The 17,724-nt window shown below is 34.0% G+C and overlaps 2 protein-coding genes across 4 annotated transcripts in view; one reads left to right on the plus strand and one right to left on the minus strand.

Annotated features, from left to right (window-relative positions):
* The window catches only part of LOC149785989 (synapse-associated protein 1-like), a 193,325-nt gene that overhangs the window by 17,064 nt on the left and 158,537 nt on the right, over nucleotides 1–17,724 (plus strand). For all 3 annotated transcript variants that reach the window (XM_089976257.1, XM_089976256.1, XM_089976258.1), the window contains exons 3-4: nucleotides 3,478–3,624; nucleotides 8,874–9,013. In XM_089976257.1, coding sequence (XP_089832383.1) covers nucleotides 3,478–3,624; nucleotides 8,874–9,013 — 287 coding nt within the window. The remainder of the gene's footprint in view (nucleotides 1–3,477; nucleotides 3,625–8,873; nucleotides 9,014–17,724) is intronic.
* Nucleotides 6,240–17,724, minus strand: part of LOC149785990 (uncharacterized) — a 33,307-nt gene continuing 21,822 nt past the window's right edge. The window contains exons 2-3 of the mRNA XM_089976262.1: nucleotides 8,094–8,568; nucleotides 6,240–6,396 (exon numbers count right to left, since the gene is read on the minus strand). Of these exons, the coding sequence (XP_089832388.1) occupies nucleotides 6,382–6,396; nucleotides 8,094–8,477 (399 nt within the window). The 5' untranslated portion in view covers nucleotides 8,478–8,568 and the 3' untranslated portion in view covers nucleotides 6,240–6,381. The remainder of the gene's footprint in view (nucleotides 6,397–8,093; nucleotides 8,569–17,724) is intronic.

The raw sequence follows: 17,724 nt of genomic DNA on the forward strand, positions 1-17,724 counted from the left end.
CCCAAAAGCTTGGACCATGGATGCACTGTTAATTGTTTTAGAGGGGCTATGGTCCTTTGCCTCCATTTTCTTGGTACTGATACTAAACATAACAAAGAAGTTATGGAGTCAGAATGGCAAGATGATTCTGATAGCCACTGTCCGAGAGACAAGCCCTGGATCACCAATCTACTCATTCTATTGATAGTACACCCAGGAAGATTAAGGTTTTTAGCAAATTTTGATCTCTAGCGACCAAAATCCGTATTGTTTCCCAAATGGAACTTGTTCTGGGTTCTAACATGACTCAGCTCAAGCAAGTTGGAGCACCTAGCCCGCACTTCATTAAAGTTTCTATCATACAAGACATGTTTCCTGATAGCTTTAGCTTCCACATTCAGGGTCAGTGAACTACATGCCCTTTCAGTTGACCCTATCTTCAATTCAGATCGGATGGTTCATTAGGCCTCCTAACAAAACCAGGCTTCGTAGCCAAAAAGCTGGTCAATGTCCATTGATAACCATCAAGTTGTCATCTGCACCCCTCTCTTCCATAGACAAATTGAGAGCAGCAGCCATGCAAGATCCTGTCTGCTCCCTCCATCACAACTTGAGATGCAAAGACAAGTCATAGCATGCGCAAATGCCTCCTCCTTATTGGTGAAGGCCGGAAAACTGGACATCATCCCTCAAGTTTTGTGGTTGAAGTGGGTTATAGGCTTTGCATACTCTGAGATCTCACAAGATTAGACTCTCCTCTTGAAGATTAGAACCATGTCTGTGAACCTCACCTTCAAACATGTTTCAATCCAAGATATTGTGGAAGCTGTTGGCTGGTATGCAGAGCCAACCTTCTTGAGTATTTACCTCAGAGATTTAGCATCACAGAGACAAACTTTGGATCTGGTAGGGCCAGTGGCAGCAGCACAGATGTCCACCAGACCTAACTAGATCAACCAACACAACCTGTTAGCTTTTCTGGATTCGACAATGAACAATTTTTGTTGGTGAGAAGAACTCAGATTCATTTTCTCAACCATATATGAGTCCCAGGTCAAGGGATGCCAGGCTGTGTTGCTTGTGCCATTAGGAGAATGGGTTATCTGCCATGTGTGGAATCCAGCCACTCATCCCCAGAAGGATACCCGAGGTATAGGTCGGATGCTATGCAGCCCCTCCTCTTATTTTCATAATGTAATATGATTGAGTAATATTTGAAGGAGAAAGCAAATTTTTAAGTAAATTATGTTTCTCTGAGAATTCTTACCAAATCACATTACTTAAACACCCTCCCAATCACCCCGCCATGTGAGCATTCTCATTAGTATCTCACTCAGCTGAAATCTGGCTGCACCTGGTGGTATCAAGGGGAGGTAATGGGCAAGACAAATTTTCGTCTTTTAGTAAGGCTAGATGTGTGAGGTAGCAGGTTAATATTCCTAATGCAATGTGATATGTTAAGTATTCTCAGAGAAACATAATTTACTTAAAAATTTGCTCTCTTATGATGTCTAGTTGGTCCTAAATAACCAATCAGATATCCAGTATGATCATTATGTCAGCCTTTTCTTGAAATTCCCAATACAGAATGGAATGCAACGTCACCATCAGCCATTTTGAAATTCTCAATACAGTTACTCTTCCAGAATGGAATGCAACATCACCATCAGACAATTTATGACATTTTGTTATTCTTCAATTAAAGTGGTGCTAATCTGGAATCTCGAAAATGTTGTTTTTGCTGCTCATAAATGAGAAGTTATTTTGGTCCGAGGGTTTCACCATGTAAGTTATTTTGGTCCGAGGGTTTCACCATGTAAGTTATTTTGGTCCAAGGGTTTCACCATGTAAGTTATTTTGGTTCGAGGGTTTCACTATGTAAGCTATTTTGGTCCGAGGGTTTCACCATGTAAGTTCTTGTGTTTAGTAGCTTTTATATGAAAATATTGCAAACTGCGCCTCAATATGGCCAGCATTGCCATCTGAAAAATATTGTTTTTATCTTCTCCTCACAAATGGGTGACCTTATTAATATGGACTTCTCACCAAAAGTCATATGACAGGGTTCACACAGTCATTAAAAGTCATTGAAAGTCATTGAGGTATAAACACCTTATTTCAAGGTCTTGAAAGTCATTGAATTTGAGAGATATTCCATGAAAATAAAATACAGTGGAAAAGTTAACAATTGAGTCATTAATTTTACATTGTGTCTAGTCTGGTAGTACAGTTCAATTTTCTGCCTTTCCTCCATTATCAGAATCTACAGGAAGTACTTTGGATTTCTTGTATAGTTCCCTTTCACATGACATCATTAATGCAACCAGGGTTTGAAAAGCATACAGCAGATGGCTACTTCAGACAGGCAGGCCTTTAAATTATCTGAACTAAAAGAATGTTGTATCCACATTAAAGCAGACAGCAGATGGCTACTTCAGACAGGCAGGCCTTTAAATTATCTGAACTAAAAGAATGTTGTATCCACATTAAAGCAGACAGCAGATGGTTACTTCAGACAGGCAGGCCTTTAAATTATCTGAACTAAAAGAATGTTGTATCCACATTAAAGCATACAGCAGATGGCTACTTCAGACAGGCAGGCCTTTAAATTATCTGAACTAAAAGAATGTTGTATCCACATTAAAGCAGACAGCAGATGGCTATTTCAGACAGGCAGGCCTTTAAATTATCTGAACTAAAAGAATGTTGTATCCACATTAAAGCAGACAGCAGATGGCTACTTCAGACAGGCAGGCCTTTAAATTATCTGAACTAAAAGAATGTTGTATCCACATTAAAGCATACAGCAGATGGTTACTTCAGACAGGCAGGCCTTTAAATTATCTGAACTAAAAGAATGTTGTATCCACATTAAAGCATACAGCAGATGGCTACTTCAGACAGGCAGGCCTTTAAATTATCTGAACTAAAAGAATGTTGTATCCACATTAAAGCAGACAAGCAGATATTTGTATGTATCATTTGATGGAAGCAACTGTATCATCCTCCAGTCAGTTAGAAAATGATTTATAGAAAACCATCTTGCTGTATACCAATCTTAGTGAGTCAGAATTAAGTTTGTTTATCAGGCTTTTTAAAAACATTTGTACAAGCAGCATTCATGATTATGCATTTCACAGGAAGTCATGTGTACAAGAAAGGTACACAATAGTGTTGTACACAGGAAGTCATGTGTACAAGAAAGGTTCACAGGAAGTAGAACAAATGCTCTAACTTTAAATTATTTGTTATTCTGACTAATTGTATGTCACTATGTGTCCAAATAATGACAAAGTCTGTGTCATCATATGTGCAAATAATGGCAAATTATATGTCACTGTGTGTCCAAATAATGACAAAGTCTTTGTCATCATATGTCAAAAAGAAATGGCAAATTCTGTGTCAGTGTGTGTCCAAATAATGACAAAATCTATGTCATCGTGTGTCCAAATAATGGCAGATTTGGGTTTATAGCCTCTTTTATTTTATCTTTTCAAGACCTTTCTGAGTCACTTTAACAAGGAACAAGAGAAGTTTATGAATGAGAAGCGAGATAAGGACAAGAGGTCTGAGGCTGCAGTCCCTCCATGGGTGGGGTATAATGAGGAGGAGGTCATGAAATTTCAAATATTGGCACTCTCATCGGTGAGTCAGCATTGTCTAAACAAGGCATTTCATTCTATTTGCTAGTGAACCTACTTTCCTATTATGATCAGTGTAGTATTGAGCTTAGATTGAAATACAGTGTATAATATCATACTGTCTAGACTTAGATTGAACTACAGTGTATAATAGTATACTGTCTAGATTTAGACTATTACAGTGTATAATATCTTACTGTCTAGACTTAGACTGTATTACAGTGTATAATATACTATCTAGACTTAGACGGTGCTACAGTGTATAATAGTATACTGTCTAGACTTGGACTGTACTACTGTGTATAATATCATACTGTCTTGACATGGACTGTACTACAGTGTATAATATCATACTCTCTAGACTTGGACTGTACTACAGTGTATAATATTATACTGTCTAGACTTGGACTGTACTACAGTGTATACTATTAGACTTTCTAGACTTGGACTGTACTACAGTGTATAATATTATAATGTCTAGACTTGGACTGTACTACAGTGTATAATATTATAATGTCTAGACTTGGACTGTACTACAGTGTATAATATACTGTCTAGACTAGGACTGTACTACAGTGTATACTATCATACTGTCTAGAATTAGACTGTACTACATTGTATAATATCATGCTGTCTAGATTTAGATTGTACAGTATAATATTATACTGTCTAGACTTGGACTGTACCACAGTGTATAATATTATACTGTCTAGACTTGGACTGTACCACAGTGTATAATATTATACTGTCTAGAATTAGACTGTACTACATTGTATAATATCATGCTGTCTAGATTTAGATTGTACAGTATAATATTATACTGTCTAGACTTGGACTGTACCACAGTGTATAATATTATACTGTCTAGACTTGGACTGTACCACAGTGTATAATATTATACTGTCTAGACTTGGACTGTACTACAGTGTATAATATCATACTGTCTAGACTTGGACTGTACTACAGTGTATAATATCATAATGTCTAGACTTAGACTGTACTACATTGTATAATATGCTGTCTAGATTTAGATTATACAGTGTATAATATTATACTGTCTAGACTTGGATTGTACTACAGTGTATAATATTATACTGTCTAGACTTGGACTGTACTACAGTGTATAATATACTGTCTAGACTTGGACTGAACTTCAGTGTATAATATTATACTGTCTATACTTGGTCTCTGCTACAGTGTATAATATTATGCTGTCTAGACTTGGACTGTACTACAGTGTATAATATCATACTGTCTAGACTTGGACTGTACTTCAGTGTATAATATTATACTGTCTAGAGTTAGACTGTACTACAGTGTATAATATCATAGTCTAGACTTAGATTGTACTACATTGTATAATAGTATACTGCCTAGTCTTAGATTGTACTACAGTGTATAATATCATACTGTCTGGACTTAGAGTGTCCTTTAATGTATAAAATTATACTGTCTAGTCATAGATTGAACTACAATGTATAATAGTATACTGTCTAGACTTAGATTGTATTACAGTGTATAATACACTGTCTAGACTTAGACTGTACTACAGTGTATAATATCATACATTCTAGTCTTAGATTGAATTACAGTGTATAATAATATACTCTAGACTTACACTACTGTAGTGTGCAATATCACACTGTCTAGACTTAGAATATACTACAGTGTATAATATCATACTGTCTGGACTTAGGGTGTCCTACGCTGTATAATATTATACTGTCTATTCGTAGATTGAACTACAGTGTATAATATCATACATTCTAGTCTTTGATTGAATTACAGTGTATAATAATATACTGTCTAAACTTACACTACTGTATTGTATAATATCATACTGTCTAGACTTAGAGTGTCCTACAGTGTATAATATTTTACTGTCTAATCATAGATTGAATACAGTGTATAATGGTATATTGTCTAGATTTAGATTATTCTACAGTGTATAATATCATACTGTCTAGACTTAGAATGTACTGCAGTGTATAATATACTGTCTGGACTTAGGGTGTCCTACACTGTATAATATTATACTGTCTAGACTTAGATTGTACTACAGTGTATAACAGCAAACACTCTAGACTTAGATTGTACTACAGTGTATAATATCCTACTGTCTGGGCTTAGAATGTCCTGTGGTGTATAATATTATATCGTCTAGTCATAGATTGAACTACACTGTATAATAGTATATTGTCTAGATTTAGATTGTACTACAGTGTATAATATCATACATTCTCATCTTTGATTCAACTACAGTGTATAATAATATACTGTCTAAACTTACACTACTGCAGTGTATAATATCATACTGTCTAGACTTAGAGTGTCCTACAGTGTATAATATTTTACTGTCTAGTCATAGATTGAATACAGTGTATAATGGTATATTGTCTAGACTTAGATTGTATTCTAGTGTATAATATCATACTGTCTAGACTTAGACTACAACAGTGTATAATATTATACTATCTAGCAGTGTTCCAGCTAGGATTTCAAATGACAGGGATGCTGACCTGGGCACTTTGAGCGTAGTCGGATAATGTTTTAAGCTCAGGGCATTTCATGTGTGAATGGATGTCTTATAGTAACCAATAAAAAAGAGAAAAAAATTACTAACTTCAACTCAACAGCATTTATTTCTCAAATTTTACAGTATTTCAATAAATATGTAACTACAAGCTAGGATTCGTCTTTATGGTAGGTTATATGTTTTGGGTCTGTTGCCATCTTATCTGTCCTGGTTTCCTTGGTAGGTTCATTTTGAGAGAATCTAAAACAAATACAGATTACTCTTCATGCTCCAGTAATGTTTTTAAAATTTGAAGTTTAAAATTTGTGATGAAAATAATAATAAAACAACAACAATAATAAATGACCTATGGTCCACACAATATACGATTATTAGAAAATTAATATAATAAAAATTAAAACCATGAAACTTAAAGTATAATTTCGTTCTCTCTCTGTATGATGTAAAGAGTGTAATATTTTTTTGAATAGAATAGTTTCTTTTTTGTTGAAACCTTCTTGTAATTGTTAGATATGTTAATTTCATTATAAAGGCAAATCATCGTTCTTATTCCATTTCATCATTGTACTGACATTGAGAAAGAAATATGTCCATCTGCATATCGTGCCTTCTAAATAAATTAGAGTCAGTTATGCAATTATTGACATGAGTATAAATGAAAAGAAAAATATATTAAATTAAATTGAGGGCCTCTGTTCATGAATAATTATTTCTTTATACACACGTAAGTACAAAATGGCTGCCGTTTTCTCTATTCGTATGCTTTAAAGCATCACATACCCAATATAAACAGTTTTAGTTAATCAAGACAACAGCTCTTGGTGACGGTGCAAGGATAGGTGTATCACATATGAATAAAATAAACATTTAGATGACATGAATAGATTGAAAATAAAATGCAATTATGGAAAGTATTGTCACTTTCTTCTTTTGCTTAGATTCTGTCTTCACAAGTGAATTTGCTGTGGTAGGCATTCTCTGTGGTAATTGCACTTGCTTCAATAATGAGCCTTAACGATAAATACCTAAGTTAACCAATGGTACGGCTGTGACAAAACTGGCCATGAGCATGGCGCCAGAACAGAATTAAATTTAAAAGTGAATGATCGGGGCACTTTTAAATTAGATAGGTATGTTCAAAGGCTCTGAAAAAGTTGGGCAGGGCATAGCATCTTTCTTTTTATACTTAGTTGGAACACTGCTGCCTAGACTTAGACTACTACAGTGTATAATATCATACTGTCTGGACTTGGATTGTTCTACAGTTTGTAGTTCTATTCTGTCTAATCTTAGATTTCTCTACTGTGTATAAATGTCACACCATCTAGTCTTAAATTGTAATATCAAACTGTATGGACTTGGATCATACTACAGTGTGTAATATCACACAATCTAGTCTTAGATTTTACTAAAGTGAATAATATATTGTCTGGACTTAGATCATACTACAGTGTGTAATATCACACCATCTAGTCTTAGATTTTACTACAGTGAATAATATCATATTGTCAGGACTTAGATTGTACTACATTGCATAATATTTTACCTTCTGAATTATGAAGTTTCTTTTATGTCACTTACAGTTGCAGTAATTATTTTTAATATTGAAGAGTATTTTAAATTTGTGACTGGACCTAACCATGCATTTAGTTACCTTTCAAAGCATTACTGCCACATATATCTTCAGCCAAGGAAAGATGGGAAAAAAAAGAAAATCAGTACTGAATAATATCAAGGATTTTACTCTTTAAACTTTTTGGGTTGGAAAAGAGGATGTTTTTTTTATAAAACTGCAGATCAGCTAATTTAACAATTTTCTAATTTGGAAGAATAATAATAATAATAGTAAAACCTAATAGAAATAATAATAATACAATTTATTTAGGGCATGTATATTGTTCTAAAGCACTTGCCTCTACTGATCACTACCATCTCACCTCTGTCTGCGTGGGTTGGAGTCTCTGTCCATGTGGGCTGGAGTCTCTGTCCATGTGAGTTAGAGTCTCTGTCCATGTGGGTTGGAGTCTCTGTTCATGTGGGCTGGAGTCTCTGTCCATGTGAGTTAGAGTCTCTGTCCATGTGGGTTGGAGTCTCTGTCCATGTGGGTTGGAGTCTCTGTCCATGTGAGTTAGAGTCTCTGTCCATGTGGGTTGGAGTCTCTGTCCATGTGGGCTGGAGTCTCTGTCCATGTGAGTTAGAGTCTCTGTCCATGTGGGTTGGAGTCTCTGTCCATGTGGGTTGGAGTCTCTGTCAATGTGAGTTAGAGTCTCTGTCCATGTGGGTTGGAGTCTCTGTTCATGTGGAGTGGAGTCTCTGTCCATGTGGGTTAGAGACTCTGGCTCAGCCAATGTGGGTATGTGCAAAATCTTGCTAGTAGCTTCCCATGGATTGGTGGTTCTTACAGCCAGCTATCTAGAATAGACAAGGTAGACCATGATGTGCAAGTCAGTGTTCTCATTAACGGCTACCAGCTATCTTAAATATCTGCTGCTTTTTCAAATTTTAACCCCATAGCTCTCTGTATGTACAACACTAACAAATTCTTAAATTATTGCATTGACCAGGGCTTGTATTTTTTTAATTTGTGCTGATTTCTTCAGAAGATAATGATAAGGCAAATTTAGCTGTTGTCAGGGTCTACTCTTTTCCACATTTTGACATCAGTTGTCTTCCATGAGCAAATTCAATAAATAGTGCTATATTTTTTTCTCCCTCAGGACAAAAGAAATTTTGTCAGAAATCCTCCAACAGGAATCCAGTTTCAGTTTGACTATGAGACATCCTTTCCAGTTGCCATGGCAACCTTACAAGAAGATCCAAATCTGCAGAAGATGAGATTTGAATTAGTTCCTAAACAGTAATGTATTCTATTATATCTTTATTGTTAAAAAAACCAAGTTTCTGTAACCAGTTTTCTCCATTCATTCGCTTGGTGTCAAATATTCCTGGTTAGTGATTAATAACACTGGACAACAAATTTTTACAAAAGTCATGTTACTGAAATAAAATTAGTCAATTCTTATCAATTTTTATGTGCTGAACACGAATATGACAGTCAAATTGCAAAATTGGCTCTAGTTTTTTTGTAATCTGCAAGAAATTAATGTTTACATAACGAAATGCATTCCAATAGTAAACGGTCAACTGTAATAGCCTACCTATAAAAAATCAAGTCATTGACTACATCTTAGATTTCTTCGCCTGTCTCTTGTACAGCTGTTCGGGAGCATCTCTGAGGAGTGTCCAGCAGTAGTCAGCCAGCATTGTAGTGGACCATTTTCCCTGGTATCTTTGTTCCATTGTTGCGATATCTTGATGAAAACGTTCGCCGTGTTCATCACTAACAATACCACAGTTGCTAGGAAAGAAATCCAAATGGGAATGAAGGAAGTGAATCTTTAGAGACATATTGCAGCCAAGTTTCTTATACTTCATCAACATGTCTTCTACTAGTTCCTTATAGTTTTCTGCCCTAACATTTCCGAGGAAGTTTGTAGAAACTAGGCGAAAAGCATTCCATGCTTGTTTCGCGTCACCTTCCAGCAAGTTGTTGAACCGGTCATCTTTGAAAAGCTCTCGAATCTGAGGACCCACAAAAACTCCCTCTTTAATCTTTGCTTCGCTGAGTCGAGGGAATTTTTCATGCAGGTATCGGAATGCTGGCAAAGTCCGGTCAATGGCTTTCACGAAGTTCTTCATCAAACCTAGTTTGATGTGAAGGGGTGGTAGCAAGATTTTCTGAGCCTCAACCAGAGCTGGGTGTTGGATATTCTTCTCTCCAATGGCTACATTCTGCCTGTGAGTCCATTCCTTCCTCATGTAGTGCATTTCCCTTGCTCGGCTATCCCACTCGCATAAGAAACACATGTATTTTGTATATCCTTGCTGCAGTCCCATTAAAAGGGCAACTACCTTCAAATCACCACAGAGGTGCCAGCTGTACTTGTTATACTCAATGGAATTCAGTAGCTGCCTTAAGTTATCGTATGTCTCTTTCATGTGGACAGCATACGCTACTGGAATAGATGGAAGAATGTTTCCATTGTGCAAAAGCACAGCCTTGAGACTCAGTTTCGAAGAGTCCACAAATAGTCTCCATTCTTGTGGGTCATGAGTGATTTTTAAAGCATTCATGAGGCCCTCAATATCGGAACAGAATATCAGATTACTTTCCTTTCTGAAGAAAGGCTCCAATTGCTGGTGGCGCTTTCGATATGCAGTAATTGTGACATCTTCTTCTAGAAGATTCCATTGTTGGAGTCTTGATCCTAGTAATTCTGCCTTGTTCTTTGATAAGTCCAAATCACGAATCATGTCATTTAGTTCTTCCTGTGTTATTCTGTGTGGGGTTGATGATGCACCACAGTGAAAATCTGGATCACTGCATGCTGATGGACCAGGAGAAGAACAGGTCGACTCACCTTTGTCTTCGTCAGATGAATCAAGAGAATATTCTGCTGGAGGTTCTGGAATAGGAAGTCCCTCACCATGTGGAACTGGTCTCAATGCAGACGGAATGTTTGGGTAGACTATTCTCGACTTCTTTCGCTTCGTTATTCCGCCGGAAAGAGGAGGAACCAAGCAGAAGTAACAGTCATTTAGGTGGTTGCTTGGCTCTCTCCACACCATTGGGACTGCAAACGGCATTGATGACCTTTTGCAATTCAACCACTGTGAAAGCTGTGTTGTACATGTAGCACAGCATATATGCGGAGCCCAAGGCTTGTCTTGGTCACCAACCTTGCATCCGAAGTAAAGATGATATGCCTTCTTCACTTGAGAATTGATACTTTTCTTCTGGTTGGCAAATGTCACTTCCCCACAAATATAGCAAAAATTGTCCGCGGTATTAACACACTTTCGAGGCATTACTGTTCTTTATTGTACGTAAATGGATAAAATAATAAGTTTTATGTAACAGTAGCTTGAACTGTCTCGCACAACGTCTAAAATATTTTAAATGCTGAACCTATCTGATTGGGCTTTATATAGTACACTGCTTACGTCAGCTTCAGCAGCCGCCTGGCATTAGTATAATAGGCCTACACATGTATAGTACACTGCTGACGTCAACTTACTTCAGCAGCCGCATGGCATTAGTATTGCATTGCATCAGAAAATGATGCAATCAACTGTGGATGATGTGAGCATGATGGTATTATGCAATGTTACATCATTATTCCGGATGTTGCTGCAGTCCTACTGGAGAAATTTACACAGTGAAACATAGAAAATGAGGTATATGAATATCTTCAAAACGAGAGCCAATACAAATTTTTCACGGTTATATTCGTGTTCGGCACACCAAAATACTACAGATTAGGGCCTTTTCAAGTCAGTAATGATTTCACTGTTGACCAGTGTAATTTATCAATTTTCAGATATGCTTCCTTTTAGGTATTAAAAATGCTGTACTTACAAATGAAAAATGTTACCAATTGAGTGATATAAAGTTAAGGCAGTGTCTACAGATGAATACAAACTGAGTGATACAAAGTTAATGTAGTGTTAACTGAAGAAGAATACCAGTTGAGTGATATAATGTTAATGCAGTGTTTACTGAAGAAGAATACCAATTGAGTGATATAAAGTTAATGTATTTTTTACCGAAGAAGAATACCAGTTGAGTGATATAAAGTTACTGTAGTGTTTAGCGAAGAAGAATACCAATTGAGTGACATAAAGTTATGGCAATGTTTATGAATGAAGAATACCAGTTGAGTGACATAATGTTAATGCAGTGTTTACTGAAGAAGAAGAATACCAGTTGAGTGATATAATGTTAATGCAGTGTTTACTGAAGAAGAATACCAGTTGAGTGATACAATGTTAATGCAGTGTTTACTGAAGAAGAATACCAGTTGAGTGATACAATGTTAATGCAGTGTTTACTGAAGAAGAATACCAATTGAGTGATATAAAGTTAATGTATTTTTTACCGAAGAAGAATACCAGTTGAGTGATATAAAGTTACTGTAGTGTTTAGCGAAGAAGAATACCAATTGAGTGACATAAAGTTATGGCAATGTTTATGAATGAAGAATACCAGTTGAGTGACATAATGTTAATGCAGTGTTTACTGAAGAAGAAGAATACCAGTTGAGTGATATAATGTTAATGCAGTGTTTACTGAAGAAGAATACCAGTTGAGTGATACAATGTTAATGCAGTGTTTACTGAAGAAGAATACCAGTTGAGTGATACAATGTTAATGCAGTGTTTACTGAAGAAGAATACCAATTGAGTGATATAAAGTTAATGTAGTGTTTACTGAAGATGAATACCAATTGAGTGATATAAAGTTATGGCAATGTTTATGAATGAAGAATACCAGTTGAGTGACATAATGTTAATGCAGTGTTTACTGAAGAAGAAGAATACCAGTTGAGTGATATAATGTTAATGCAGTGTTTACTGAAGAAGAAGAATACCAATTGAGTGATATAAAGTTAATGTAGTGTTTACTGAAGATGAATACCAATTGAGTGATATAAAGTTATGGCAATGTTTATGAATGAAGAATACCAGTTGAGTGACATAATGTTAATGCAGTGTTTACTGAAGAAGAAGAATACCAGTTGAGTGATACAATGTTAATGCAATGTTTACTGAAGAAGAATACCAATTGAGTGATATAAAGTTAATGTAGTGTTTACTGAAGATGAATACCAATTGAGTGATATAAAGTTATGGCAATGTTTATGAATGAAGAATACCAGTTGAGTGACATAATGTTAATGCAGTGTTTACTGAAGAAGAAGAATACCAATTGAGTGATATAAAGTTAATGTAGTGTTTACTGAAGAAGAATACCAGTTGAGTGATACAATGTTAATGCAGTGTTTACTGAAGAAGAATACCAATTGAGTGATATAAAGTTAATGCAGTGTTTACTGAAGAAGAATACCAATTGAGTGATATAAAGTTAATGTAGTGTTTACTGAAGATGAATACCAATTGAGTGATATAAAGTTATGGCAATGTTTATGAATGAAGAATGCCATTTGAGTGATATAATGTTAATGTAGTGTTTACTGAAGAAGAATACCAGTTGAGTGATATAAAGTTAATGTAGTGTTTACTGAAGATGAATACCAACTGAGTGATATAAAGTTATGGCAATGTTTATGAATGAAGAATACCAGTTGAGTGACATAATGTTAATGCAGTGTTTACTGAAGAAGAATACCAATTGAGTGATATAATGTTAATGCAGTGTTTACTGAAGAAGAATACCAGTTGAGTGATACAATGTTAATGCAGTGTTTACTGAAGAAGAATACCAGTTGAGTGATACAATGTTAATGCAGTGTTTACTGAAGAAGAATACCAATTGAGTGATATAAAGTTAATGTAGTGTTTACTGAAGATGAATACCAATTAAGTGATATAAAGTTATGGCAATGTTTATGAATGAAGAATACCATTTGAGTGATATAATGTTAATGTAGTGTTTACTGAAGAAGAATACCAGTTGAGTGATATAATGTTAATGCAGTGTTTACTGAAGAAGAATACCAGTTGAGTGATACAATGTTAATGCAGTGTTTACTGAAGAAGAATACCAGTTGAGTGATATAATGTTAATGCACTGTTTACTGAAGAAGAATACTAGTTGAGTGATACAATGTTAATGCAGTGTTTACTGAAGAAGAATACCAGTTGAGTGATACAATGTTAATGCAGTGTTTACTGAAGAAGAATACCAATTGAGTGATATAATGTTAATGCAGTGTTTACTGAAGAAGAATACCAGTTGAGTGATACAATGTTAATGCAGTGTTTACTGAAGAATACCAATTGATATAATGTTAATGCAGTGTTTACTGAAGAAGAATACCAATTGAGTGATACAATGTTAATGCAGTGTTTACTGAAGAAGAATACCAATTGAGTGATATAATGTTAATGTAGTGTTTACTGAAGAAGAATACCAGTTGAGTGATACAATGTTAATGCAGTGTTTACTGAAGAAGAATACCAGTTGAGTGATACAATGTTAATGCAGTGTTTACTGAAGAAGAATACCAATTGAGTGATATAATGTTAATGCAGTGTTTACTGAAGAAGAATACCAATTGAGTGATATAAAGTTATGGCAATGTTTATGAATGAAGAATACCATTTGAGTGATATAATGTTAATGTAGTGTTTACTGAAGAAGAATACCAGTTGAGTGATACAATGTTAATGCAGTGTTTACTGAAGAAGAATACCAGTTGAGTGATACAATGTTAATGCAGTGTTTACTGAAGAAGAATACCAATTGAGTGATATAATGTTAATGCAGTGTTTACTGAAGAAGAATACCAATTGAGTGATATAAAGTTACGGCAATGTTTATGAATGAAGAATACCATTTGAGTGATATAATGTTAATGCAGTGTTTACTGAAGAAGAATACCAATTGAGTGATATAAAGTTACGGCAATGTTTATGAATGAAGAATACCAATTGAGTGATATAAAATTACGGCAATGTTTATGAATGAAGAATACCATTTGAGTGATATAATGTTAATGCAGTGTTTACTGAAGAAGAATACCAATTGAGTGATATAAAGTTAATGCAGTGTTTACTGAAGAAGAATACCAATTGAGTGATATAATGTTAATGCAGTGTTTACTGAAGAAGAATACCAATTGAGTGATATAAAGTTAATGTAGTGTTTACTGAAGATGAATACCAATTGAGTGATATAAAGTTATGGCAATGTTTATGAATGAAGAATACCAGTTGAGTGATATAATGTTAATGCAGTGTTTACTGAAGAAGAATACTAATTGAGTGATATAAATTTAATGTAGTGTTTACTGAAGATGAATGCTAATTGAGTGATATAAATTTAATGTAGTGTTTACTGAAGATGAATGCTAATTGAGTGATATAAAGTTAATGTAGTGTTTACTGAAGATGAATACCAATTGAGTGATATAAAGTTATGGCAATGTTTATGAATGAAGAATACCATTTGAGTGATATAATGTTAATGCAGTGTTTACTGAAGAAGAATACCATTTGAGTGATATAATGTTAATGCAGTGTTTACTGAAGAAGAATACCAATTGAGTGATACAATGTTAATGCAGTGTTTACTGAAGAAGAATACCAATTGAGTGATATAAAGTTACGGCAATGTTTATGAATGAAGAATACCATTTGAGTGATATAATGTTAATGCAGTGTTTACTGAAGAAGAATACTAATTGAGTGATATAAATTTAATGTAGTGTTTACTGAAGATGAATGCTAATTGAGTGATATAACGTTAATCCATTGTTTACAAATGACAAATTTTACAAATTGAGTGCAAATGAAAAATACAAATTGAGTGCAAATGAAAAATACAAATTGAGTGATATAAAGTTAATGCAGGTTTTACAAAGTGAAGAATACTAGTCTATATAAAGTTAATCTAGTGTTTACAATGAAGAAGACCACTCTCATGGCCTAAGTGGTTAAAGCGTTTGCCTCAGATGTGTGAGGTAACAAGTTTGAACCCCTGCCAAACAGACCAAAGACTTATAAAAATGGTAATAATAGCTGCCTCTCTTGGCGCTCAGCATTAAGAGGTTAGTGTTTATTACTGGTCAGCCTGCTGTCAGGATAATGTGACTGGGTGGGACATCATGCTACATGTCTGCGGCATTATGCCCCAGTGCTAGACATCGCTATAAACTGCCACACTGCAGACATCATAGTGATATGACTCAAATTATTAAAGGTGCATTAAAAATCTAAAAACACACCAACACACACACCAACACACACCAACACACACACACATAAAGAATATAAGTAGTGATATAAAGTTAATCCAGTGTTTGCAAAAGAATACCAATTGATTGATATAAAAAATATGGAGAATACAAACAGAGTGATATAAAAATTGACACCTGTACAAATGAATACTAATTGAGTGTTATAAAAGTAATACAATGTTTATAAATGAATACTGATTGAGTGCTATAAAATTAACATAATGTCTATAAATTTATACTGATTGAGTGCTATAAAATTAATGCAATGTTTACAAATGAATACTAAGTGAGTGCTATAAAATTAATGCAATGTTTACAAATGAATACTAATTGAGTGCTATAAAGTTATGTAATGTTTATAAATGAATGCTGGTTGAGTACTATAAAATTAATACAGTGTTTATAAATGAATACTGATTGAATGATATAAAATTAATAAAATGTTTATAAATTTATACTGATTGAGTGCTATAAAATTAACGTAATGTTTATAAATGAATACTGATTGAGTGCTATAAAATTAATAAAATGTTTATAAATGAATGTTGATTGAGTGCTGTAAAATTAATAAAATGTTTATAAATTTATACTGATTGAGTGTTATAAAATTAATGCAATGTTTATAAATGAATACTAATTGAGTGCTATAAAATTAATGTAATGTTTATAAATGAATACTGATTGAGTGCTATACGATTAATAAAGTGTTTATAAATTTATGCTGATTGAGTGCTACAAAATTAATGTAATGTTTATAAATTTATACTGATTGAGTGCTATAAAATTAATGCAATGTTTACAAATGAATACTAATTGAAGTGCTATAAAATTAATGTAATGTTTATAAATGAATACTGATTGAGTGCTACAAAATTAATACAGTGTTCACAAATGAATACTAATTGAGTGATGTCAGATTAATATAATGTTTAGAAATGAATACTAATTGAGTTAAATAAAATGTATGCAATGTTTACAAATAAATACAAATTGAGTGATATATAACTGATGCAGTGTTTATAAATGAATACTAATTGAGTGGTATAAAATTGATGCAATGTTTACAAATGAATACTATATTGAGTTAAATAAAATGTATGCAATGTTTACAAATAAATACAAATTGAGTGATATATAACTGATGCAGTGTTTATAAATGAATACTAATTGAGTGGTATAAAATTGATGCAATGTTTACAAATGAATACTAATTGAGTTAAATAAAATGTATGCAATGTTTACAAATAAATACAAATTGAGTGATATATAACTGATGCAGTGTTTACAAATGAATACTAATTGAGTGATATAAAATTGACACAGTGTTTACTACTGGAGACTAATTGAGTGATATAAAATTGACACAGTGTTTACTACTGGATACTAATTGAGTGATATAAAATTGACACAGTGTTTACTACTGGATACTAATTGAGTGATATAAAATTGACACAGTGTTTACTACTGGAGACTAATTGAGTGATATAAAATTGACACAGTGTTTACTACTGGATACTAATTGAGTGATATAAAATTGACACAGTGTTTACTACTGGACACTAATTGAGTGATATAAAATTGACACAGTGTTTACTACTGGATACTAATTGAGTGATATAAAACTGACACAGTGTTTACTACTGGAGATTAATTGAGTGATGTAAAATTGACACAGTGTTTACTACTGGATACTAATTGAGTGATATAAAATTGACACAGTGTTTACTACTGGATACTAATTGAGTGATATAAAATTGACACAGTGTTTACTACTGGAGACTAATTGAGTGATATAAAATTGACACAG

Source organism: Sinohyriopsis cumingii, chromosome 12, assembly GCF_028554795.1.
Source record: "Sinohyriopsis cumingii isolate HCF-2022 chromosome 12, ASM2855479v2, whole genome shotgun sequence".
Classification (NCBI taxonomy): Eukaryota; Metazoa; Mollusca; class Bivalvia; order Unionida; family Unionidae; genus Sinohyriopsis; species Sinohyriopsis cumingii.